Here is a 22,279-nt window from a genome sequence, read left to right on the forward strand (position 1 = left end):
GTTTAATGCCAAAATGTACGCATATATCCATTGCTGTAATTTGGCTCTTAGGTCACGTGCTTGAAGTTGACCAATCACAATGCTTATATTAGATTACGGTTATTGTCAATAAAAACAGTTTCTATCCCTAAAGATCGCATGTTACAACTTCGAAAATACTCCTTTCGATGTTACTGTAATATTTGATGTTCAGAACTTTCTAACCTCATCGAACGAATCTTCGCACGTGTTATTTATACGAAGCTTCGAAAACGGAGATGCTTTCGGGAAATATGTGATAATAGATAGTACTAAAAAATCTTTTTATCATCATTTCCCGATTACTTTATCAATGAATAAAATAAGAAAGTGATTGTATTTTGCTAATATGAAATCTTAAAACAGCTTTTGAAATGTGATGGCCCTTTAAGGCTCTGTTTACTCTGCTGAGTTTCAGACACTGCATGGGTGTCATTCTGATTTTTCGAAACGAGTGTCAGAATGCTTGTACTTCCCGAGCGAGAGCGATAAAGACAATGACCGAGTGTATCAATACATCTCTGCGGCATAAAATGTGTTTTCGGTCACTGCTTCAAGACTGGTAAAATTATTTTTTTCAGTGTTTTCTGGAACAAATCGTGTTTCTCAAAAACTGATCACATTAAAATAAACCTGATACGAATGGAAACTAACACCGTTAGACTCGCCTCCTGTCGCATATCATTACGTGTCGTGTTTTCAAGCACAGCACCATAGATAATCAAGAATATTTTATTGTACAAAAACGCCCACTTGGGACCTGGTAAAAAAATAGAGTATTTATATGGTGTGGAGATGAGAATATCATATATATACACATAACATAAATACATGAAACTATATGTAACTAATAAAAATAACAAACAAGGCCTAATCTGCGAGTTTGTTATTATTAGTTACATGGTCCTGTGGTTCAAGAAAGTTGAACACAAAGAAACGTGTGCAATACCGAGCTGTGTTGTATAACAAAACACGTCGGCACCTCCGCCTCATCGGGACAACAGCCTCTAGAACAGTTCCGGCAGGGCAATGTTTCCTAGTAGACTAACCCTTCCCTGAATACTTAATCACGACAGACTGTGTCTATTTTCGGAAAAAACTGTGACGTCACAATTAATACAACCTCAGAACGAGGCTGGTACTTCACATGTCAGGGAATTCCACTCAGTGTAGTGTGACCGGCAACGTGATGACAGGCTGGAGCGCTGTGGTATCCATCTGGACACTGGGATGTATTCTGGACATAACTTTAGTTTCAGGTAAAGCATCTTCATATGTGTCTTATCTGCATATATATCTGTACATCAGATGTATGTACAGTTCCATAAATATTTTTTCAGCCAATTCTACACTCAATACGTCAATAGTCCTCCGTCAGCGAGTGTCCTCGCGCAGCTGTAGTTATTTCTCTTTGTCTACTACGTTCAGGTGTACAGGCCAAACATCTGTTTCCACTGTTAGATGATGGAATGTGAACATGAACATATTCACATATTACAAAGTCACGACATCGTCAGCAATGAGTATTACGATGTGTCTAGAATGATCGAAATTTGCGTGACAGATGACATACATTGATTAATTGTTCCAAGGCTGTTGGGGCATTGACACGACGGATATCTGCACAGATACGAGTAAGCGATTGTCACTTTTAACGTTTAACATTACTGTATTGAATTTACGAACATTCCTAGTAATCGAACACCCGATGGCGGGTCGGCCAACGACACTATCCCACTACTTATAGTATTAACATTTACACCAGCGATCTAAGGGGCGATTGTTGAGGCATATTGATTATAGAACAACAGAATTGAGGGCTGCTATGTAACCTCCAATCGCTTTATAAAGCATTAACACACTGGAGGAGGTGATGAACCCGGCATGAAGGTACTGGCTCTAAACGTGCAGCACGGGAAACGTTACACCGTGTCTGAACTCGAGTAGATCACTGTAATTAACCTGCATGTGTTCTTCGGTAGAATGGGTGCCATGTGTTGTTACTTGAATCAGGGCTTAATGTGGTTATTTGACGGACACGGCCAATGTTTGTAACAATGATTAGAAACAGGACCCGGTACCACGTCACGCCAGCCTCGATTATCCAATGCACATTATTATATCCATTCTATTAAGGGAAATAATAGAATGAAGATAATTATGATTCTCTGGATAAGCAACAGTGTACCCCACACATAGTGTAAGCCTAGATTACTGAAGCACTCGATTAATACTTTGACTTATACTTGACTTTGAAGATTAAGAGAAATATTTAAATAGAGAACTCAATAGTGACGCGGGATATAAAGCAGGATTTATGTTTACAGAAATAGTTCATTGTTTCTGAAGTGGCATCTCTTTATCCGTGGTGGGCGTTTTGTCAGAGGCCTGTCTGATAGCTCTGGTGTCTTTCCCCCTGGGGCAAGTCCTGTCAATAACTTGATCAGTCGCTGGGACAATCAGGCGTATTGGTCAACGACGTCAGCGCAGTTGATGACTTCATATCGTGACACACTTTCCCACTGGAGACAGAACGTGTGAAGTGAAGTGATCTAGTGACACCTGTAATCAATCACAGTTCATAGATCGTGCTGGTGACACACGAACGGCCACCACACAACAAGATCGGCTTCGTCTTGGAAGTTCTTTTCCTTCGTGTTATGGTATCTGGACAACACGCCTAACGCGTTACAAGGCAGATGACTAACACAGAAAATGTAAGCGTTACAAGGAAAATGACTGATAATGGCCTGGTATCTTGAAGGAAATTCGGTGAGTTTGACTAGACGTGAATGTCTGGAGGTAAAGAAAATCAACAATGTATTGAAAGCAAGATTGCTTTATATATACCAGGAAGTGATTGCACAACTGAATTCACGTCACATGGTATTGCGTACCTAAAACCTGTATCCAGGATGTTGTAGATTTGATATACTTTTTTTCAGGTCAGGTGATATAAAGGTGGGTTTTCAGGTGCGTGACCCGTGCATGTTGGCGCGAACATTGCGGAACTATGCACCGAAATGAGCCTACAACTAATTTCATGTACTGTTCATGCCACTGAAACAACGTGTCTAGGATCTCATGTCCAGAACATCCCTTTTGTTTGTAGGTATCACCTATAATATACACTCAGGCAGTTACAAAAACATAAGGCATACTATTTCTGTTCACTAGACCGGAAGCCGTCTCACCACTGTGTCATGTGTAGCGTGCAGTTGTCAGGCGAAGCTAGTATCACACTGTGTGGTTCATCTTAAATAGCGAGTAAATGCAAATATGAGACACTGTAAAAACATCGGACAGTCGTGTGACGCCGTGAAAGCGAAACAATAATAATGCTTTATATTATTTCGCATTTCCTAAAAGAAGCATACGACGAGAACTGACGGTCGTGCTGCAGACAGGATCCCAGTTGATGTCAGCCGACTGTGACGACAGTGTAAATCTATCGAGCCTAACCTGATCGCTTTGTTTCTTATCATAATGCACGCGCACACATTGTGACACAGTCAATTATAAAATAAGTTAACATGGACCCATGCATGTGCTGTTCCCATGTAAGGGAACACGCACAGCTTATCGCCAGTCTTTATGTGGCATGGGTTAGGAGAGGAGTAAACCCCATGGAGGTGGCAGGTGCACGTTGTAGTGTCATCCATCAGTTCAGGCCTACATCGACCGCCTGTCGACATCCAGTGATTGATATCATGGGCATCGATCTACGCAATTGGGATACGATGACATGCATCTTCCAAGTCAGTGAGCCTGACCACCCGATCCCGTCAGTCACCTCTTACGGCAAGCTTGGGTTGCTGAAGACCTATTCTCTATCCTGATCTTCTGGGTACTCAGTATATAGTTGTGGCAGCACTATGTGAGTATACTCAGTATATCCTGTTGCAGTACTATGTGAATATACTCAGTATATATCCTGGTGCAGCCCTATGTGAGTATACTCAGTATATCATGGTGCAGCCCTATGTAAGTATACTCAGTATATCCTGACGCAGCCCTATATGAGTATACTCAGTATATCATGGTGCAGCACTATATGAGTATAGTCAGTATATCCTGGTGCAGCCATATGTGAGTATACTCAGTATATCCTGGTGCAGCCCTATTTGAGTATACTCAGTTTATCCTGGTGCAGCCCTATGTAGTACACTCAGTATATCCTGACGCAGCCCTATATGAGTATAGTCAGTATATCATGGTGCAGCACTATATGAGTATAGTCAGTATATCCTGGTGCAGCCCTATGTAGTATACTCAGTATATCCTGACGCAGCCCTATATGAGTGTAGTCAGTAAATCCTGGTGCAGCCCTATGTAGTACACTCAGTATATCCTGACGCAGCCCTATATGAGTATAGTCAGTAAATCCTGGTGCAGCCCTATGTAGTACACTCAGTATATCCTGACGCAGCCCTATATGAGTATAGTCAGTAAATCCTGGTGCAGCCCGTTGTAGTACACTCAGTATATCCTGACGCAGCCCTATATGAGTATAGTCAGTAAATCCTGGTGCAGCCCTATGTAGTACACTCAGTATATCCTGACGCAGCCCTATATGAGTATAGTCAGTAAATCCTGGTGCAGCCCTGTGTAGTACACTCAGTATATCCTGACGCAGCCCTATATGAGTATAGTCAGTAAATCCTGGTGCAGCCCTATGTAGTACACTCAGTATATCCTGACGCAGCCCTATATGAGTATAGTCAGTAAATCCTGGTGCAGCCCTATGTAGTACACTCAGTATATCCTGACGCAGCCCTATATGAGTATAGTCAGTAAATCCTGGTGCAGCTTATGTTTCTAGGTTTGTCTCAGCACCATACCCGTGCCCTTCACCGAAGTGGTAAACGTCTGAGACCTGCATTACTTCGGGCTTTCCTTTATGCGAGTATACTCAGTATGCCCTGGTGCAACATTATGTGAGTATACTCAGTATGTCCGGGTGCAACACTATGTGAGTATACTCAGTATGTCCGGGTGCAACACTATGTGAGTATACTCAGTATGTCCTGGTGCATAACTATGCGAGTATACTCAGTATGTCCTGGTGCAACACTATGTGAGTATACTCATTATGTCCTGGTGCAACACTATGTGAGTATACTCAGTATGTCCTGGTGCATAACTATGCGAGTATACTCAGTATGTCCTGGTGCAACACTGTGTGAGTATACTCAGTATGTCCTGGTGCAACATTATGTGAGTATACTCAGTATATCCTGCTGCAACACTATGTGAGTATACTCAGTATGTCCGGGTGCAACACTGTGTGAGTATACTCAGTATGTCCTGGTGCGATAGTATGTGAGTATACTCAGTATATCTTGGTGCAACACTATGTGAGTATACTCAGTATGTCCAAGTGCAACACTATGTGAGTATACTCATTATGTCCTGGTGCGACACTATGCTAGTATACTCAGTATGTCCTGGTGCGACACTATGCGAGTATACTCAGTATATCCTGGTGCAAAACTATGTGAGGAGTATACTCATTATGTCCGGGTACAACACTATGCGAGTATACTCAGTATGTCCGAGTGAAACACTATGTGAGTATACTCATTATGTCCTGGTGCAACACTATGTGAATATACTCAGTATGTCCTGGTGCAACACTATGCGAGTATACTCAGTATATCCTGGTGAGAAGTAATCTCGTTGTGACATTATAAATAAGAAAGCAAATAGTTTCATTTGAGTTTGTTCAGAAGTGACTAAATTCATCCCTTTGTGGATCGAATGTGTTCATCCACAGGCCTCGTAGGATACATGGGTAAATAAAAACAATGTTTTGTGCACAGCTACATATTCCTGTGGTTCATCTCGGTGCCTTCATTGGCACAGAATGACATTTGTTTGCTCTCACCAGACATGCTGAGATTTGTAGTTTGTCAGAGTGTCCATCTCACGTCCAAACGTGAGACCCGTTTTAAGTTCAAAGTCAGCCTGCTCCTAACCTTCACTGCGTGTAACTTTGTTACCAGATCACAACAGTCAATGTTTGGGCAGCGAATCTTCAAGTTGTGACAACGGGGGATGCGTGTTCATCTGGCTATTGTAGGGGCAGTCAACACTTTTTTAACTTTATGAAACAAGAAGCTATTGTTAAAATTTTGCAGGTCCCGACACTCAAGCACAAGTGGTATTTGAACTCGACAGTCGGGACTACTAGATGTTGGACGACATTTCTTGTGAACCTGTCATTGTTATTTATTTATGTCCAGTGTACAACCACCACGTCCAATGTATAACCACTACATGTCCAGTGTATAACCACTATATGTCCAGTGTATAACCACTACATGTTCAATCTATAACCACTACATGTCCAGTGTATAACCACCACATGTCCAGTGTATAACCACTACATGTCCAGTGTATAACCACTACATGTTCAATCTATAACCACTACATGTCCAGTGTATAACCACTACATGTCCAGTGTATAACCACTACATGTTCAATCTATAACCACTACATGTCCAGTGTATAACCACTACATGTCCAGTGTACAACCACCACGTCCAATGTATAACCACTACATGTCCAGTGTATAACCACTATATGTCCAGTGTATAACCACTACATGTTCAATCTATAACCACTACATGTCCAGTGTATAACCACCACATGTCCAGTGTATAACCACTACATGTCCAGTGTATAACCACTACATGTTCAATCTATAACCACTACATGTCCAGTGTATAACCACTACATGTCCAGTGTATAACCACTACATGTTCAATCTATAACCACTACATGTCCAGTGTATAACCACTACATGTCCAGTGTATAACCACTACATGTTCAATCTATAACTACTACATGTCCAGTGTTTAACCACTACATGTCCAGTGTATAACCACTACATGTTCAATCTATAACCACTACATGTCCAGTGTATAACCACTACATGTCCAGTGTATAACTACTACATGTTCAATCTATAACCACTACATGTCCAGTGTATAACCACTACATGTCCAGTGTATAACCACTACATGTCCAGTGTATAACTACTACATGTTCAATCTATAACCACTACATGTCCAGTGTATAACCACTACATGTTCAATCTATAACCACTACATGTCCAGTGTATAACTACATGTTCAATCTATAACCACTACATGTCCAGTGTATAACCACTACATGTCCAGTGTATAACCACTACATGTCCAGTGTATAACTACTACATGTTCAATCTATAACCACTACATGTCCAGTGTATAACTACTACATGTTCAATCTATAACCACTACATGTCCAGTGTATAACTACTGCATGTTCAATCTATAACCACTACATGTCCAGTGTATAACTACTGCATGTTCAATCTATAACCACTACATGTCCAGTGTATAACTACTGCATGTTCAATCTATAACCACTACATGTCCAGTGTATAACTACTGCATGTCCAGTGTATAACTACTACATGTCCAGTGTATAACCACTACATGTTCAATCTATAACTACTACATGTCCAGTGTATAACTACTGCATGTGCAGTGAGGTCGCCAGTGACTGGGATAATGACTTCTATTATGTTTTAAGTGAAGAAGATTTACCACACTCAGGTGTGTGGTTTTTTAACCCGGCGTTCATTTTAATGCATCAATTCACTTTTAAGTCTTCATGTCTACATTTGAAACTACTTTATGCAACCCAGCTTATGGGTTTTTGAAATCACACGCTTTGCTTTGAAACCAGTATGTGATGTGTTTTACAGTGCTTGTTGTGTCCAAGCTGTCAATATGTACCGCAGTATAATATACACGGCGGGATGCTGGACACGGGCATAGGGTGGCTTTATCAAACATTAAATATTGTCTGACTCGGGGAAAACAATAACAACAAGACACGCGTGTTATAAACAAACATAGCAGTTTGCTGATTTGGCTGCCATCCCAACCACATAACGATATGACAAGGTCACTGATGTCTATTATCCATACCACTTAACCACATGGGTGGGGCAGGTGTGTAGGGGGTGGTAGTCGGACATGGGTGGGGCAGGTGTGTAGGGGGTGGTAGTCGGACATGGGTGGGGCAGGTGTGTAGGGGGTGGTCGCGGGGGTAGCTGTCGTGGCAGGTGCTAGCTATAGAGGGAAGACGTTTATATACAGACTCCCTGGCGGTCGTTTCCTGACGGCGTGGGTATTCAACTTGTGAGCTTCAAGCTTCCTACACATTGATAGAATCGGTGACGAGAGTACACATTATTAATGATTCGTATTGGAAATGTAAACTGATTCATTTAGCTGCCAGAGTGAGATGAGCGTGAAACTAACTGCCAATTTAATTTGAACACTTCTCCACCATGACTGCGATTCTGCTCAAAGGTGATTTAACACGCTGCCTTGCTGAAAATACAAATATAATATCAACAATATCACAATAGTGTAGGGTAAAAGAAGAGACCAATCCCCACTTGCACATTCTCTAATATTAGAAGACATTCAGCTCAGATTAATTCAATAATTTTAAACTTCGTGGGCGTATCACATTCCCATCGTCCGTCTTGGAGGTTAGTCAGCAAGTAACTCTAAAAACTGTATATACACCTATTACAATAAACTGTTCAAATCATCCGAAATCCGTGAATATTAAAGCAATCAGTGTGTGACAACAGTCATCAAACAGATCCAATGACCATCCTCCTCTGCCAGCCCTGGTGAATTCAACTGTTTTACCGTCTGCACTTCGCCTGTATTCATTCTGACATCGACGTTGTCTGTGTCGTACTTAGTCCCAGCTGTATCCAGTCCAATGGGTGGAGGTTGCAAATCTTGGGCCAACGTATTTCTTGTTGCATTTGTGTAGCTGGCAGATTGTTGTTCTCATTTCTAAAGAAATTATTATTTGGGAATTCACTATCTTTTAGTTTCTTGTCAGTAAGAGGATTCCAATTTTGGCATGATTTTAGTACAGCATGCATTTTGCATAAACTGCAATCTCTGAAGTGTGTATTGTGGGTCAGTATGGTCATATAATATTGTATGTGGACTATAACGGTCAACGTGTCTGTTTATATATAGATGAAGTGTCTACCTAAAGCGTGGCCACCGACAGCTCTCAGCAGTGCCAGTTTTTTCTGACGCTCCCTGGAGTGTCACATCTTATTTTTATAAGGCTATCTAACTACTTATAACAATAAACGGGAACTGTGTGCCCTGCGAATAGATTAGCGCCTCCAGCTCTAGTGCGTCAACCCCATTCCACACTCCCGTGTTCAGAAAGCAGTTAGCTTCACACGTGGTTAAAGAAGGAATCGTCACAATCACTGCAGGTGTTTCCACAAAACTAGTACGTTTCATAAATCACTTCCTGGGACAGGTGTCAGTCCAGTCCTTATCGTCATGCCCTGGCAACTCTAAAACACTCATGGATTAATCACAGTTCAAGATGCTAGTCGGATGCGGAAGAGGTTGGTTTAATTGTGGATTATTCCGGCCTTGGGCAGTTATAGACCCATATTACACGCCCCAGTTCCCCTATACCCACTTGTATAGAGCGCGAGCCTGTCTGATGTACCACAGTAGTAGCGAGGCAGTTCACCTGGCAACACCCGCAGAGCACCCACAGCCGTGTTGGATATATACTGCCTTCTTCCCTGCATCTCCAAATAATTGGTGGTGGATATATCTGACTAGATACTTGGGTTGTCAGTGATCACGGGAGATGACAAACTACACCAACACAGGTATGATGTTAATAGTTGCTAAGTAGGTGTACTGACGTACGGTCATGAAGGGACACGTTGTATTTCCATATATGGATGACAAAGATAATTGTTGATGAGCATGTGTTTCCTTTTTATGACGAATACAACGTTTCGTGGTCATTATTCGTTCGTGAGTGCATATATGGGAATCTAGTCAGAAGTAGGGAGTCAGAGGTTCAGTGGGAATCAGCTGTGGTATTGCTGTGGGTGATATTATTATCATTATTATTATTATCAAAGTTGTCAGACCACACAACCATAAGAGACTAAAGTGTCCTAACCCTTCACAAATCGTGTAAGGGTGAGATAATAATATAGTGCTGGTCCAAAGAAGTACCGTCAAGCAAGCGTGACTCCTGGTGTCAACAGACCCAACACGCTGGTACGGGTTGTGGCGGTATCTTCCCAAAACGTAGACCTGCCAAAACGCAGACCCGTTAAAGCAACACTCGTTATGGCTGGTTGCATCAGTAAGTAGTACCCTGTACCCTTGATTAAGTAAAATGGTATCACCCATGTAACAAGAAAGAAAGCTGGGTAGATTTCACAATTTTTTATTCAAATGTTATTTCATTGTCATTTATGATTATCAGTCATTTTCGCTTGTTTATCATCAGTGTAAAATGGCCTGTGTATATTTTCCCATATGTTACACTGCTCCAGATGTGGTGACTGTTGTAGCGTTACGTCCACTGACACGTGTCGGTATGTTTACAAAGCTACGTTGATGTCAGGGCAACAATACACGTGACTCCAAACAATATGCACACCAACAGGGGCAGGATGGTTGGCTCGAGGCTGACTGAGTACACTACGGTACGGCCGTCATACAATGCAGGCTACTCTGTCATACGGACCCTGAAACAAATACAGTAGCCACTGTTATGACGAACTCAATGGGACCACTAATTTTAGTTCGTTATATCCGTCGTTCGTTATACGCATGTCGGCCGTCAGATCAAGTCATGTGACATGTTACTCGATAAATAACAAGAGTGTGCACTGTACATGTACAGAATATATCCACTTCAATCAGTGTTACTATTGTTAATTGAGGGAGTAATTTGAGGACAAGGTGTCAGTACTTAAGAGTAAATTAATTGCCTTCAATTGTTTATTGACGCTTTGAACAGCAGCGGTTGGCTGTGGATCTTTTGAAAGGCAGATTGGTGGCACATGAGGAGCTCAGCACCGGGATTAACAGTTCGCTAAACCACGTGACATATAATGAAACAAGATGTTTATGTTTTGGGTTTTTTTGTCAATCCCTGGTACATTCTCTTTATGCCTTTGTGTCATGAGGCTACTACAGAGCTATTCATATGCGAATCTGCGAAGTTATTGTTATTACAATTTCATGAGATCATCAGAAAGTGAGCTACATGAACCAATATTTAATAACCTTCATTATATTTCTGGTTTTGGCATCAAGGAAAAAGATTTCCTTGCCAATCTAAATACATTTGAAGGTACACACAGTTTACCGACATGCCACGTCGGGGGGGGATATGTCATCTTCGGATGACGCTTGTTAAATCTTTAAATGAAGTTTCGGCAGATGACGATTTTCATATTGATAATCTACGTAAAGTAAACATGGAAGAAAGCGCAATACTTAATGTAACTCCAGCTGCAGGCCAACCTGCCACGTGTGATTGAGCTCGATCAGTATGATAACACCCGTGAAGATTCCGGGATAGAATAGGTCTTCAGCACCCCATGCTTGCCGTAAAAGGCGACTATGCTTGTTGTAAGAGGCGACTATCGGGATCGGGTGGTCAGGCTCGCTGACTTGGTTGATGCATGTCATCGATCCCAACTGGGTGGCCCAGTCGTCTATGGCGCCGCGATTCGCTGTGCAGAGTAGCATCCCTTGGGCACGCCGGAAACCTATGATTGTGGGTTCGAATGACGGTTCGCCCCGATTATGTTTCTAGGTTTGTCAGCACCATACCCGTGCTCGTGGGTTTCACCGAAGTGGGAAACGTCTGAGACGTGCATCACTTCGGGCTCCTTTTTAGCTGTAGCTGTATCAAATGATCGGTGCCTAATGTTAACTCTAACTTGATTGAGCTGGATATAGCCATCGATGATATATTCTTGATAATCAATTGGATTAGGGTGTTTTTGTTTTTCATGTTTACATATTGTTATTGCTTATGTTTATTACGAGGGATACTGTAATGTGTATGTAATACTTCCGACAAGAAGGCGATGTCCTACCCCCAGCCAAGCGGCACTACGCTGTTCTAGACTAACATCTAGTCTCTGAAATGAACATATCGTACATAAAAAAACAGTTGTTCAGTTATTTTAATAAAAATATAATAAAAAGGAGCCCAGTGACTCTCTTCATTCCTGATACTGCAGTGATCTAGACTTGCCAAACATGCATTATAGACTTGCATGGGCTGTATTTGATATATATTTGTATCAGGGTCTGTAAGACAGACTATACGCTGTTCTATTGACATGCATTGTCCCGTCCTGCGAAGTCACGTCAGGCGACCTTTGGGCTAAACTTTGTGAACTTTTGTCAGTTTGCTCAGTGCACTTTTAGTTCACAACACTTACAGCATGATTCTGAAATCGGTACAACAAGCCCCTACCTATCTACCTGATACTTGATTGTTGCTCGGCTTCCTTCTCAAGTCCTTGTGTCACCAATGCACAGCGAATGGATGGTGACAAGTACTGGACAACTAACTATGGTTTTATTCCTATGTTGCAGGGCAGTCTGCTTGGACGGAGTGGTTCAACACGGACACGCCATATGATGGCGTCGAGGAGGAGACAATCGGCAGTGTAAAACAGGTGTGTCCCGTGCTCAGTCATTGGAGAGAGAGAGAGAGAGAGAGAGAGAGAGAGAGAGAGAGAGAGAGGGAGGGAGGGAGAGAGAGAGGGAGGGAGGGAGGGAGGGAGAGAGAGAGAGGGAGGGAGAGGTCACGCTGACATGTCATACGAATGGAGTCATGACTAACCAAGTATTATGCAATACACTTTTATCCTAAATGTCGCGTGTCTTTGCGTAATTAACATAGCTTTGGTGTAAACAATTAGCACTAATTGTTGGCCTCCTGACGGCCTCTCCAATTACCGCCCTGTTGCTGCTGCGGGTACATACGATAATGTGGGATTGTGCAATCGTGGCAGATCAGCTTCAAGGTGCAGTAGCGGAATACATGCATTCACCGATCCCGACATTGCCTTGCCCGTGGGTGGGGTTCGTTGTTATTGGTTCACCGAACCGCGCAATACTGTAGGTTTGAGTTTCAAATTACATCTATTAGATGGGAATCTAACTATCCATGTGACGAACCTCGACACAAGTCATGAAAACAGTAGCTAGTGGTTGTTGATGGCGCCAGTATTGAGTTGAACGAATGTTATATGAAGTTGACGGTTCACCAGTCCGACGTGGCACGTGTCGGGACGCACACATGTTTCAGTGTCAGGTGCACATCGTGACCGACATGTTTCCCATGACACGTGGATGTCTCGCTGACAGCTTCATTCACCTCGTTTACCGGAGGACGACATGCAGTGGTCGAAACGGATATAAACTTGTCGAAACTGCAGTAATAATGCCTGTCGGCTGCGGCTACGACAACACTCCGACACATTCAGCTGCTACAGTAAACCTGACAACAATGTGTTGTGAACATCGGCGTGGACGCGTGTCACGTGGACAGGTGTCATGTCGTAAATGCTGGAATAACGAAGTAACTCTTTGTGACATTGACAAAAAAAGTAACTGAAAAATCAACTTTTTCTCCGAACCTACCATGTGTTCGATATCTGCCAAAAATGTTTCACTGAGATATCAAAGGCTGTTTACAAGCATATGCATTGTTTGGATATTGTCAGCACAATGCCACTTGTACAATAGCACCCTGTAAATCTGGACATGTTGTTTAAACCTTGAGAAGCAACCTGCTGAGTTTGGTGTTTTTTCCTAATCTGAGAACTCTATAGATGCTATTCCAGTACGAATTGTAAAAAAACGCCATTGTAGTTTGTATTTGTATTTATTTCTCTTAATTGGCAATACCAATGATGATGTGTTGAAGTGTGTTGGTGATACTTACGCCTCGTCACAATAATTATTAACTGCAGTTTTCACACAATGAACTCCATGACATACCGCGTGACTGACAACGCTGTAAATGAACGCATATGTAGCCATGTTACTGTAAGGAAGCTGACATTGGACACACATGTTTTTATTCGTTAGTGGTGATTGATGACATACGTGACGCAATGAGCTACGTATAGCCCGCACAGAGATGGAAGAAACAGATCGCTACTGTATAGAATTGTTTAAACTCAATCACATCTTCTAGCCATTCCAGTCATTGCTGACGATTTTAAAAAAACAAACTGTTTTCACCTGTGTCACCTGACACCCTCACAGGTACAATAAAAGATGATGTATTGAGTAAATTTCCCCACAGACACACGAGACCCTGTGCCCGGGCGGGTCAGTAACACAGGCAGAGTGTAGGGCGGTGGGGACGGCCTTCACCTTCAAGAACAGATGGACGTTCTCCAGCAACATACTTCACGTTCCCTGCAACGCCACAGGTCTGGTGTGTCGAGACCGCGACCAACCGGGTACAATCTTCTGTAGCGACTATGAGATCCGCTACTTGTGTCAAGGTGAGTAGCAGCTAGCGCCCGTACACTCATTACTTACGCAATTCTAGATGATTCTAGATATCACGATGAACATAGTAGTTCATGACTGATCTATGATCGGAATTCAAACAATAGCAAAATGATATTATCCATATCTGCTCTGAAGTATTAGATAGAAAACAAGAATTGTAAAAAGAACAATGTTGTCGATTCTTCATCAATAGGTGGAGTTATTTATCGCATGATACGAGTGTATGTGCACATACTGTATACAATTAATGATATACACAGTAGCAGGCACGTGCGTGCTCCTTGCCGCGTAAATTCAGGTGTCAGCTGTTTTCTATGAGGCTGCTTTACGCTGCTGTATACCCCGCCCTTAATTCTGTTAGGTCCACCATTATAGTCGAGACGATTGTCTTCAGGTTTTGTTATACAGAATTCCTGAAAATTATCTGCAGTGGTATCTCTAGTGGAACGCGGATTAACATATATGCCGTCTATTTCATGGAAACAACAAATATGCTGAATATAATTATATGAAAATCAGACTATAAGTATTAGTCCATATGGAATGCGTCTCTTCATACATTCACTGTCAGAGAAAGCATTCCTTACCGTGAGGTCCGCGCTGAATTAGAAATCATGCGATGCATTACCGCGTGTAACCTGACCGACAACCGGCGTGTTCTGAAGTAGATGCATGGGCAACCTACACGTGTTGTAGAAGTAGATGGATGGACAACCTACACGTGTTCTGAAGTAGATGCATGGGCAACCTACATGTGTTGTAGAAGTAGATGCATGGGCAACCTACACGTGTTGTAGAAGTAGATGCATGGGCAACCTACACGTGTTGTAGAAGTAGATACATGGGCAACCTACACGTGTTCTGAAGTAGATGCATGGGCAACCTACATGTGTTGTAGAAGTAGATGCATGGGCAAACTACACGTGTTGTAGAAGTAGATGCATGGGCAACCTACACGTGTTGTAGAAGTAGATGCATGGACAACCTACACGTGTTGTAGAAGTAGATGCATGGGCAACCTACATGTGTTGTAGAAGTAGATGCATGGGCAAACTACCCGTGTTGTAGAAGTAGATGGATGGACAACCTACCCGTGTTGTAGAAGTAGATACATGGGACACCTACACGTGTTGTAGAAGTAGATGCATGGACAACCTACACGTGTTGTAGAAGTAGATGCATGGACAACCTACACGTGTTGTAGAAGTAGATGCATGGACAACCTACACGTGTTGTAGAAGTAGATGCATGGACAACCTACACGTGTTGTAGAAGTAGATGCATGGACAACCTACCCGTGTTGTAGAAGTAGATACATGGGACACCTACACGTGTTGTAGAAGTAGATGCATGGACAACCTACACGTGTTGTAGAAGTAGATGCATGGGCAAACTACACGTGTTGTAGAAGTAGATACATGGGACACCTACACGTGTTCTGAAGTAGATGCATGGGCAACCTACACGTGTTGTAGAAGTAGATGCATGGGCAACCTACACGTGTTGTAGAAGTAGATGCATGGACAACCTACCCGTGTTGTAGAAGTAGATGGATGGACAACCTACCCGTGTTGTAGAAGTAGATGGATGGACAACCTACACGTGTTGTAGAAGTAGATGGATGGACAATCTACACGTGTTGTAGAAGTAGATGCATGGACAATCTACACGTGTTGTAGAAGTAGATGGATGGACAACCTACACGTGTTGTAGAAGTAGATGCATGGGCAACCTACACGTGTTGTAGAAGTAGATGCATGGACAACCTACCCGTGTTGTAGAAGTAGATGGATGGACAACCTACACGTGTTGTAGAAGTAGATGCATGGACAACCTACACGTGTTGTAGAAGTAGATGCATGGACCACCTATACGTGTTGTAGAAATAGATACATGGGACACCTACACGTGTTGTAGAAGTAGATGCATGGACCACCTACACGTGTTGTAGAAGTAGATGCATGGGACACCTACACGTGTTGTAAAAGTAGAAATCTGATGTTGCACTCAGGCGTTAAGGCTACACCACTCAGACGTTGAGATTACAGGGCAGATGTTAAGGTTACACCACTCAAACGTGGAGATTACAGGGCAGACGTTAAGCCTACACCACTCAGACGTTGAGATTACAGGGCAGACGTTAAGGCTACACCACTCAGACGTTGAGATTACAGGGCAGACGTTAAGGCTACACCACTCAGACGTTGAGATTACAGGGCAGATGTTAAGGCTACACCACTCAGACGTTGAGATTACAGGGCAGACGTTAAGGCTACACCACTCAGACGTTGAGATTACAGGGCAGACGTTAAGGCTACACCACTCAGACGTTGAGATTACAGGGTAGATGTTAAGGTTACACCACTCAAACGTGGAGATTACAGGGCAGACGTTAAGGCTACACCACTCAGGCGTTAAGGCTACACCACTCAGACGTTGAGATTACAGGGAAGATGTTAAGGCTACACCACTCAGACGTTGAGATTACAGGGCAGACGTTGAGGCTGCACCACTCAGACGTTGAGATTACAGGGAAGATGTTAAGGCTACACCACTCAGACGTTGAGATTACAGGGCAGACGTTGAGGCTACTCCACTCAGACGTTGAGGCTACACCACTCAGACGTTGAGATTACAGGGCAGATGTTAAGGCTACACTCAGACGTTAAGGCTACACTCAGACGTTGAGATTACAGGGCAGATGTTAAGGTTACACCACTCAGACGTTAAGGTTACACTCAGACGTTGAGGATACACCACTCAAACGTGGAGATTACAGGGCAGACGTCAAGGTTACACTCAGACGTTGAGGCTACACCACTCAGACGTTGAGGCTACACTCAGACGTTGAGATTACAGGGCAGATGTTAAGGTTACACCACTCAAACGTGGAGATTACAGGGAAGATGTTAAGGCTACACTCAGACGTTGAGGCTACACCACTCAGACGTTGAGGCTACACTCAGACGTTGAGATTACAGGGCAGATGTTAAGGTTACACCACTCAAACGTGGAGATTACAGGGCAGACGTTAAGGCTACACAACTCAGACGTTGAGGCTACACCACTCAGACGTTGAGATTACAGGGCAGATGTTAAGGTTACACCACTCAGACGTTGAGATTACAGGGCAGACGTTAAGGTACACAGACGTGAAGGTTACACTCAGACGTTGAGATTACAGGGCAGACGTTAAGGTTACACTCAGACGTTGAGATTACAGGGCAGACGTTAAGGCTACACCACTCAGACGTTGAGATTACAGGGCATATGTTAAGGTTACACCACTCAAACGTGGAGATTACAGGGCAGACGTTAAGGTTACACTCAGACGTTAAGGTTAGACTCAGACGTTGAGATTACAGGGCAGAGGTTAAGGCTACACTCAGACGTTAAGGCTACACTCAGACGTTGAGATTACAGGGCAGACGTTAAGGCTACACCATTCAGACGTTAAGGTTACACTCAGACGTTAAGGCTACACCACTCAGACGTTAAGGTTACACTCAGACGTTGGGGCTACACCACTCAAACGTGGAGATTACAGGGCAGACGTCAAGGTTACACTCAGACGTGGAGATTACAGGGCAGACGTCAAGGTTACACTCAGACGTTGAGATTACAGGGCAGACGTTAAGGTTACACTCAGACGTTGAGATTACAGGGCAGACGTCAAGGTTACAATCAGACGTTGAGATTACAGGGCAGACGTCAAGTTTACACTCAGACGTTGAGATTACAGGGCAGACGTTAAGGTTACACTCAGACTTTGAGATTACAGGGCAGACGTTAAGGTTACACTCAGACGTTGATATTACAGGGAAGTCTGTAGGCCGCTTTGTCATTTGTGCAAGTTGAATTATTTCCGGAGGCAGGCACAGAGCAATCAGGGTTAATTTCCGACTTATTTTCACTGACACAATCTGTTATTGGCACGAATCTTACTAGCTTAGTGTGGTATATCTGTCACAGTGATATACTTTTGGGAACTGTCAACATTGCATGGAACAATTTGAATGGTCCATTGGTATGCTTCAAACCATATTGAAACAGATATTTGAAACAAAAACAGGTATAACAGGTACTATGAATATACCGACATCAGTGTTAATATGAAAATTCCAATTAACTAAAAACATATTTCTTAAATGATCAAGTCCTTTTTTAAATTTAATGTATCTGATCCTGATGTGCTGTGACGTTTAATGAATATGTTTTACAGATGACAACGACGTGCCGGTGTACGATGGAGGATTTATCGCAATGGCCGCAGGTCTCTCTGTCATCGTGCCGCTCATCTGTGTGCTCATTGTCCAGCTGAAAAGGGCGAAGGCAGAGCGTATCCGACAGGAAAACGGATCGTCAGGCACGGCAAGCGCAGACAGCGCCACTCCCTCAAGTTACGTGGACCCACCACCCACCTACGAGCAGCTGTTTGGAGACAGTGGGATGTTAGAAAGATACGACAGTACGACGGGCCTACTGGGTGAGAGCGAACACCGGTCTCCCCACAGCCGCGTGTCCATTTCCAGTGTGGAAAGCCAATCAGATTTGTCTATTTCTACCATTTCCGGTGACATCATAGAAGACCGTCCAATCATATCATCGGGTGTGGATAACCCGGTTATGGACAGGGTAGACATCGAGGTGGAGACGTTGTCAGGACCAAGACGCTTCCTTGGAATGCATACATCACTGCACGACTTATTCAGTTACAATGATTCGAATATAACGACACCGCCGCCAACATACAACGAAGCTCTAGAAATATTAAAGATGATACCCTCGGCGAGCCGTAAAATATCGTCAGTTCAAACGTGAGATTCGAGTAAACGGAAAGCCATATTCCCGGTGCTTCGCGTGATTTCCGGTGATGTCAGGCAAAATGCCAAGTTTTGAAGGCCTTTTTGTGTTGAAGGTCTAGTAGCCACTTGTAGACTCGACACTTGTAGCACGAACTGAACGAAGGGCACCCCAAACCCGTCCAAACATGACACCGAATACCCCTAAAACGCGTCAAAACATGACACCCAATACCCCCAAACCCGTGGACACAATCATGACACCCCATGCCCTTGGACATTTAATGCCTCCCCCCACACCCCATACCGTGGACATACGGTCCCGGTCTCTACACTGTGAAATCAACGCACCCTCCAGCAGAGCAATGAACAGAATGAATGTCTTGTGTAAACACAAGTGAAAACGAACAACTTGAATGCCAAACCAAAGATGTGTCTTCCGATTGGGTGTATGTAATCAAACGGGACGTATTATTTGTGACATTGTTGTCAGTGACATTAGCGCGTCGTCATTGCGTACACCTGATACAATCCTCTCTCAACCCACCCAGGCAGCACGTCAGCTGTGCCATGATGGCGGCTGCTCGCTGGGAGGATGACAGTATGGGGAAGCCCGCACTATTGGGGGAAACTGCGGGTTTCGTAGGGTGGACATCAAACGGCAGATTTTATCGATTTATATCAAACTATGAATCCCAGGTATTAATGTAACGAGGTAATTCGTTAGATGTGTGCATGGCGACATTGTGTACAATTACCGCACTTGTCTTCCACCTTCATACTACGTTGTATTTGCTGTGAATTGTACTGACTTCTGATCGGCATGAGCTATCTGTGTCACTGGTCATACTGGACGTTCGGTAAAGGTCATCTGCCTCGCCACAGGATCACGGTATTCATTGCCTTTGCTATTACTGTATACACACAATGAATGTCTCCAATGTCTCCCGCGGTGTAAATACCAACTTATTTATTTAGAGTCATTAATAAATTATCAAATATATGTGCTTTTCCTGAAATCTAAACGATGGCATCACGAACCTCAGACATGTGAATCAAGATACCACCATCATCAGACACACTTACACCTTGATAACACCATCATCAGACACACCTACACCTTGATAACACCATCATCAGACACACCTACACCATGATAACACCGTCATCAGACACACCTACACCTTGATAACATCATCAACAGACACGCCTACACCATGATAACACCATCATCATACACGCCTACACCATTATAACAATTTCATCAGACACACCTACACCACGATAACACCATCAACAGACACACCTACACCATTGTAACACCATCATCAGACACGCCTACACCATTATAACAATTTCATCAGACACGCCTACACCACGATAACACCATCATCAGACACACCTACACCATTATAACACCATCATCAGACACGCCTACACCACGATAACACCATCCTCATACACATACACCTTGATAACACCATCATCAGACACACCTACACCATGATAACACATCATACACCTTGATAACACCATCAGCAGACACGCTTACACCATGAAAACACCATCATCAGACACACCTACACCATTATAACAACATCACCAGACACGCCTACACCACGATAACACCATCGTCATACACATACACCTTGATAACACCATCATCAGACACACCTACACCATGATAACACACCATACACCTTGATAACACCATCAGCAGAAACGCTTACACCATGATAACACCATCATCAGACACACCTACACCATTATAACAACATCATCAGAAACGCCTACACCACGATAACACCATCGACATACACATACACCTTGATAACACCATCAACAGACACACCTACACCATGATAACACTATCATCATAAACATACACCTTGATAACACCATCAACAGACACACCTACACCATGATAACACTATCATCAGACACGCCTACACCACGATAACACTATCATCATACACATACACCTTGATAACACCATCAACAGACACATCTACACCATGATAACACTATCATCAGACACGCCTACACCACGATAACACTATCATCATACACATACACCTTGATAACACCATCAACAGACACGCCTACACCTTGATAACACCTTCAACAGACACACGTACACCATGACAACACCATCATTAGACACACATACACCTTGATAACACCATCATTAGACACGCCTACACCATGATAACACCATCATTAGACACGCCTACACCATTATAACACCATCATTAGACACACCTACACCATGATAACACATCATAAACCCTGATAACACCATCAACAGACACGCCTACACATTGATAACACATCATAAACCCTGATAACACCATCATCAGACACACCTACACCATGCAACACCATCAATAGACACACATACACCTTGATAACACCATCATCAGACACACCTACACAATGACAACACCATCATCACACACATAAACCTTGATAACACGATCATCATACACACGTACACCGTGACAACACCATCATTAGACACACATACACCATTATAACACCATCATCATACACACATATACCATGACAACACCATCATTAGACACATCATACACTATGATAACACCGTCATCATACATACATACACCATGACAACACCATCATCATACACATACACCTTGACAACACCATCATTAGACACATCATACACCATGATAACACCGTCATCATACATACATACACCATGACAACACCATCATCATACACATACACCTTGATAACACCATCATTAGACACATCATACACTATGATAACACCATCATCATACACATACACCTTGACAGCACCATCATTTGACACATCATACACCATGATAACACCATCATCATACACACCTACACCATGACAACACCATCATTAGACACATACACCTTGACAACACCATCATTAGACACATCATACACCATGATAACACCGTCATCATACATACATACACCATGACAACACCATCATCATACACATACACCTTGATAACACCATCATTAGACACATCATACACTA

At 43.0% G+C, this 22,279-nt stretch overlaps 1 protein-coding gene across 3 annotated transcripts; it reads left to right on the top strand.

Annotated features, from left to right (window-relative positions):
• The first annotated feature begins 1,141 nt into the window (after nt 1–1,141).
• LOC124110385 lies at nt 1,142–20,243 on the top strand. 3 transcript variants are annotated; one of them, XM_046469718.2, is made up of 4 exons: nt 1,142–1,277; nt 12,501–12,583; nt 14,224–14,428; nt 18,661–20,243. In XM_046469718.2, the coding sequence occupies exons 1-4, from the start codon at nt 1,166–1,168 to the stop codon at nt 19,257–19,259; spliced, it is 999 nt and encodes a 332-aa protein (XP_046325674.2). In that variant the 5' UTR covers nt 1,142–1,165; the 3' UTR covers nt 19,260–20,243. The 3 variants fall into 3 exon arrangements, with proteins under 3 accessions (XP_046325674.2, XP_046325676.1, XP_046325675.1); XM_046469720.2 differs by lacking the exon at nt 1,142–1,277 and adding an exon at nt 9,305–9,472; XM_046469719.2 differs by lacking the exon at nt 1,142–1,277 and adding an exon at nt 9,486–9,748.
• Nucleotides 20,244–22,279: the final 2,036 nt, after the last annotated feature.

Source organism: Haliotis rufescens, unplaced genomic scaffold (genome assembly GCF_023055435.1).
Source record: "Haliotis rufescens isolate VD_foot unplaced genomic scaffold, xgHalRufe1.0.p SCAF_9, whole genome shotgun sequence".
NCBI classification, from domain to species: domain Eukaryota; kingdom Metazoa; phylum Mollusca; class Gastropoda; order Lepetellida; family Haliotidae; genus Haliotis; species Haliotis rufescens.

Excerpts from the sequence above, each read along its gene's own strand:
- LOC124110385 (XM_046469718.2), top strand. The coding sequence starts at position 1,166 with ATGTCAGGGAATTCCACTCAGTGTAGTGTGACCGGCAACGTGATGACA. Across the intron at positions 1,278-12,500 it reads GGACATAACTTTAGTTTCAG|GGCAGTCTGCTTGGACGGAG; the intron begins GTAAAGCATCTT and ends CCTATGTTGCAG. Across the intron at positions 12,584-14,223 it reads CAATCGGCAGTGTAAAACAG|ACACACGAGACCCTGTGCCC; the intron begins GTGTGTCCCGTG and ends ATTTCCCCACAG.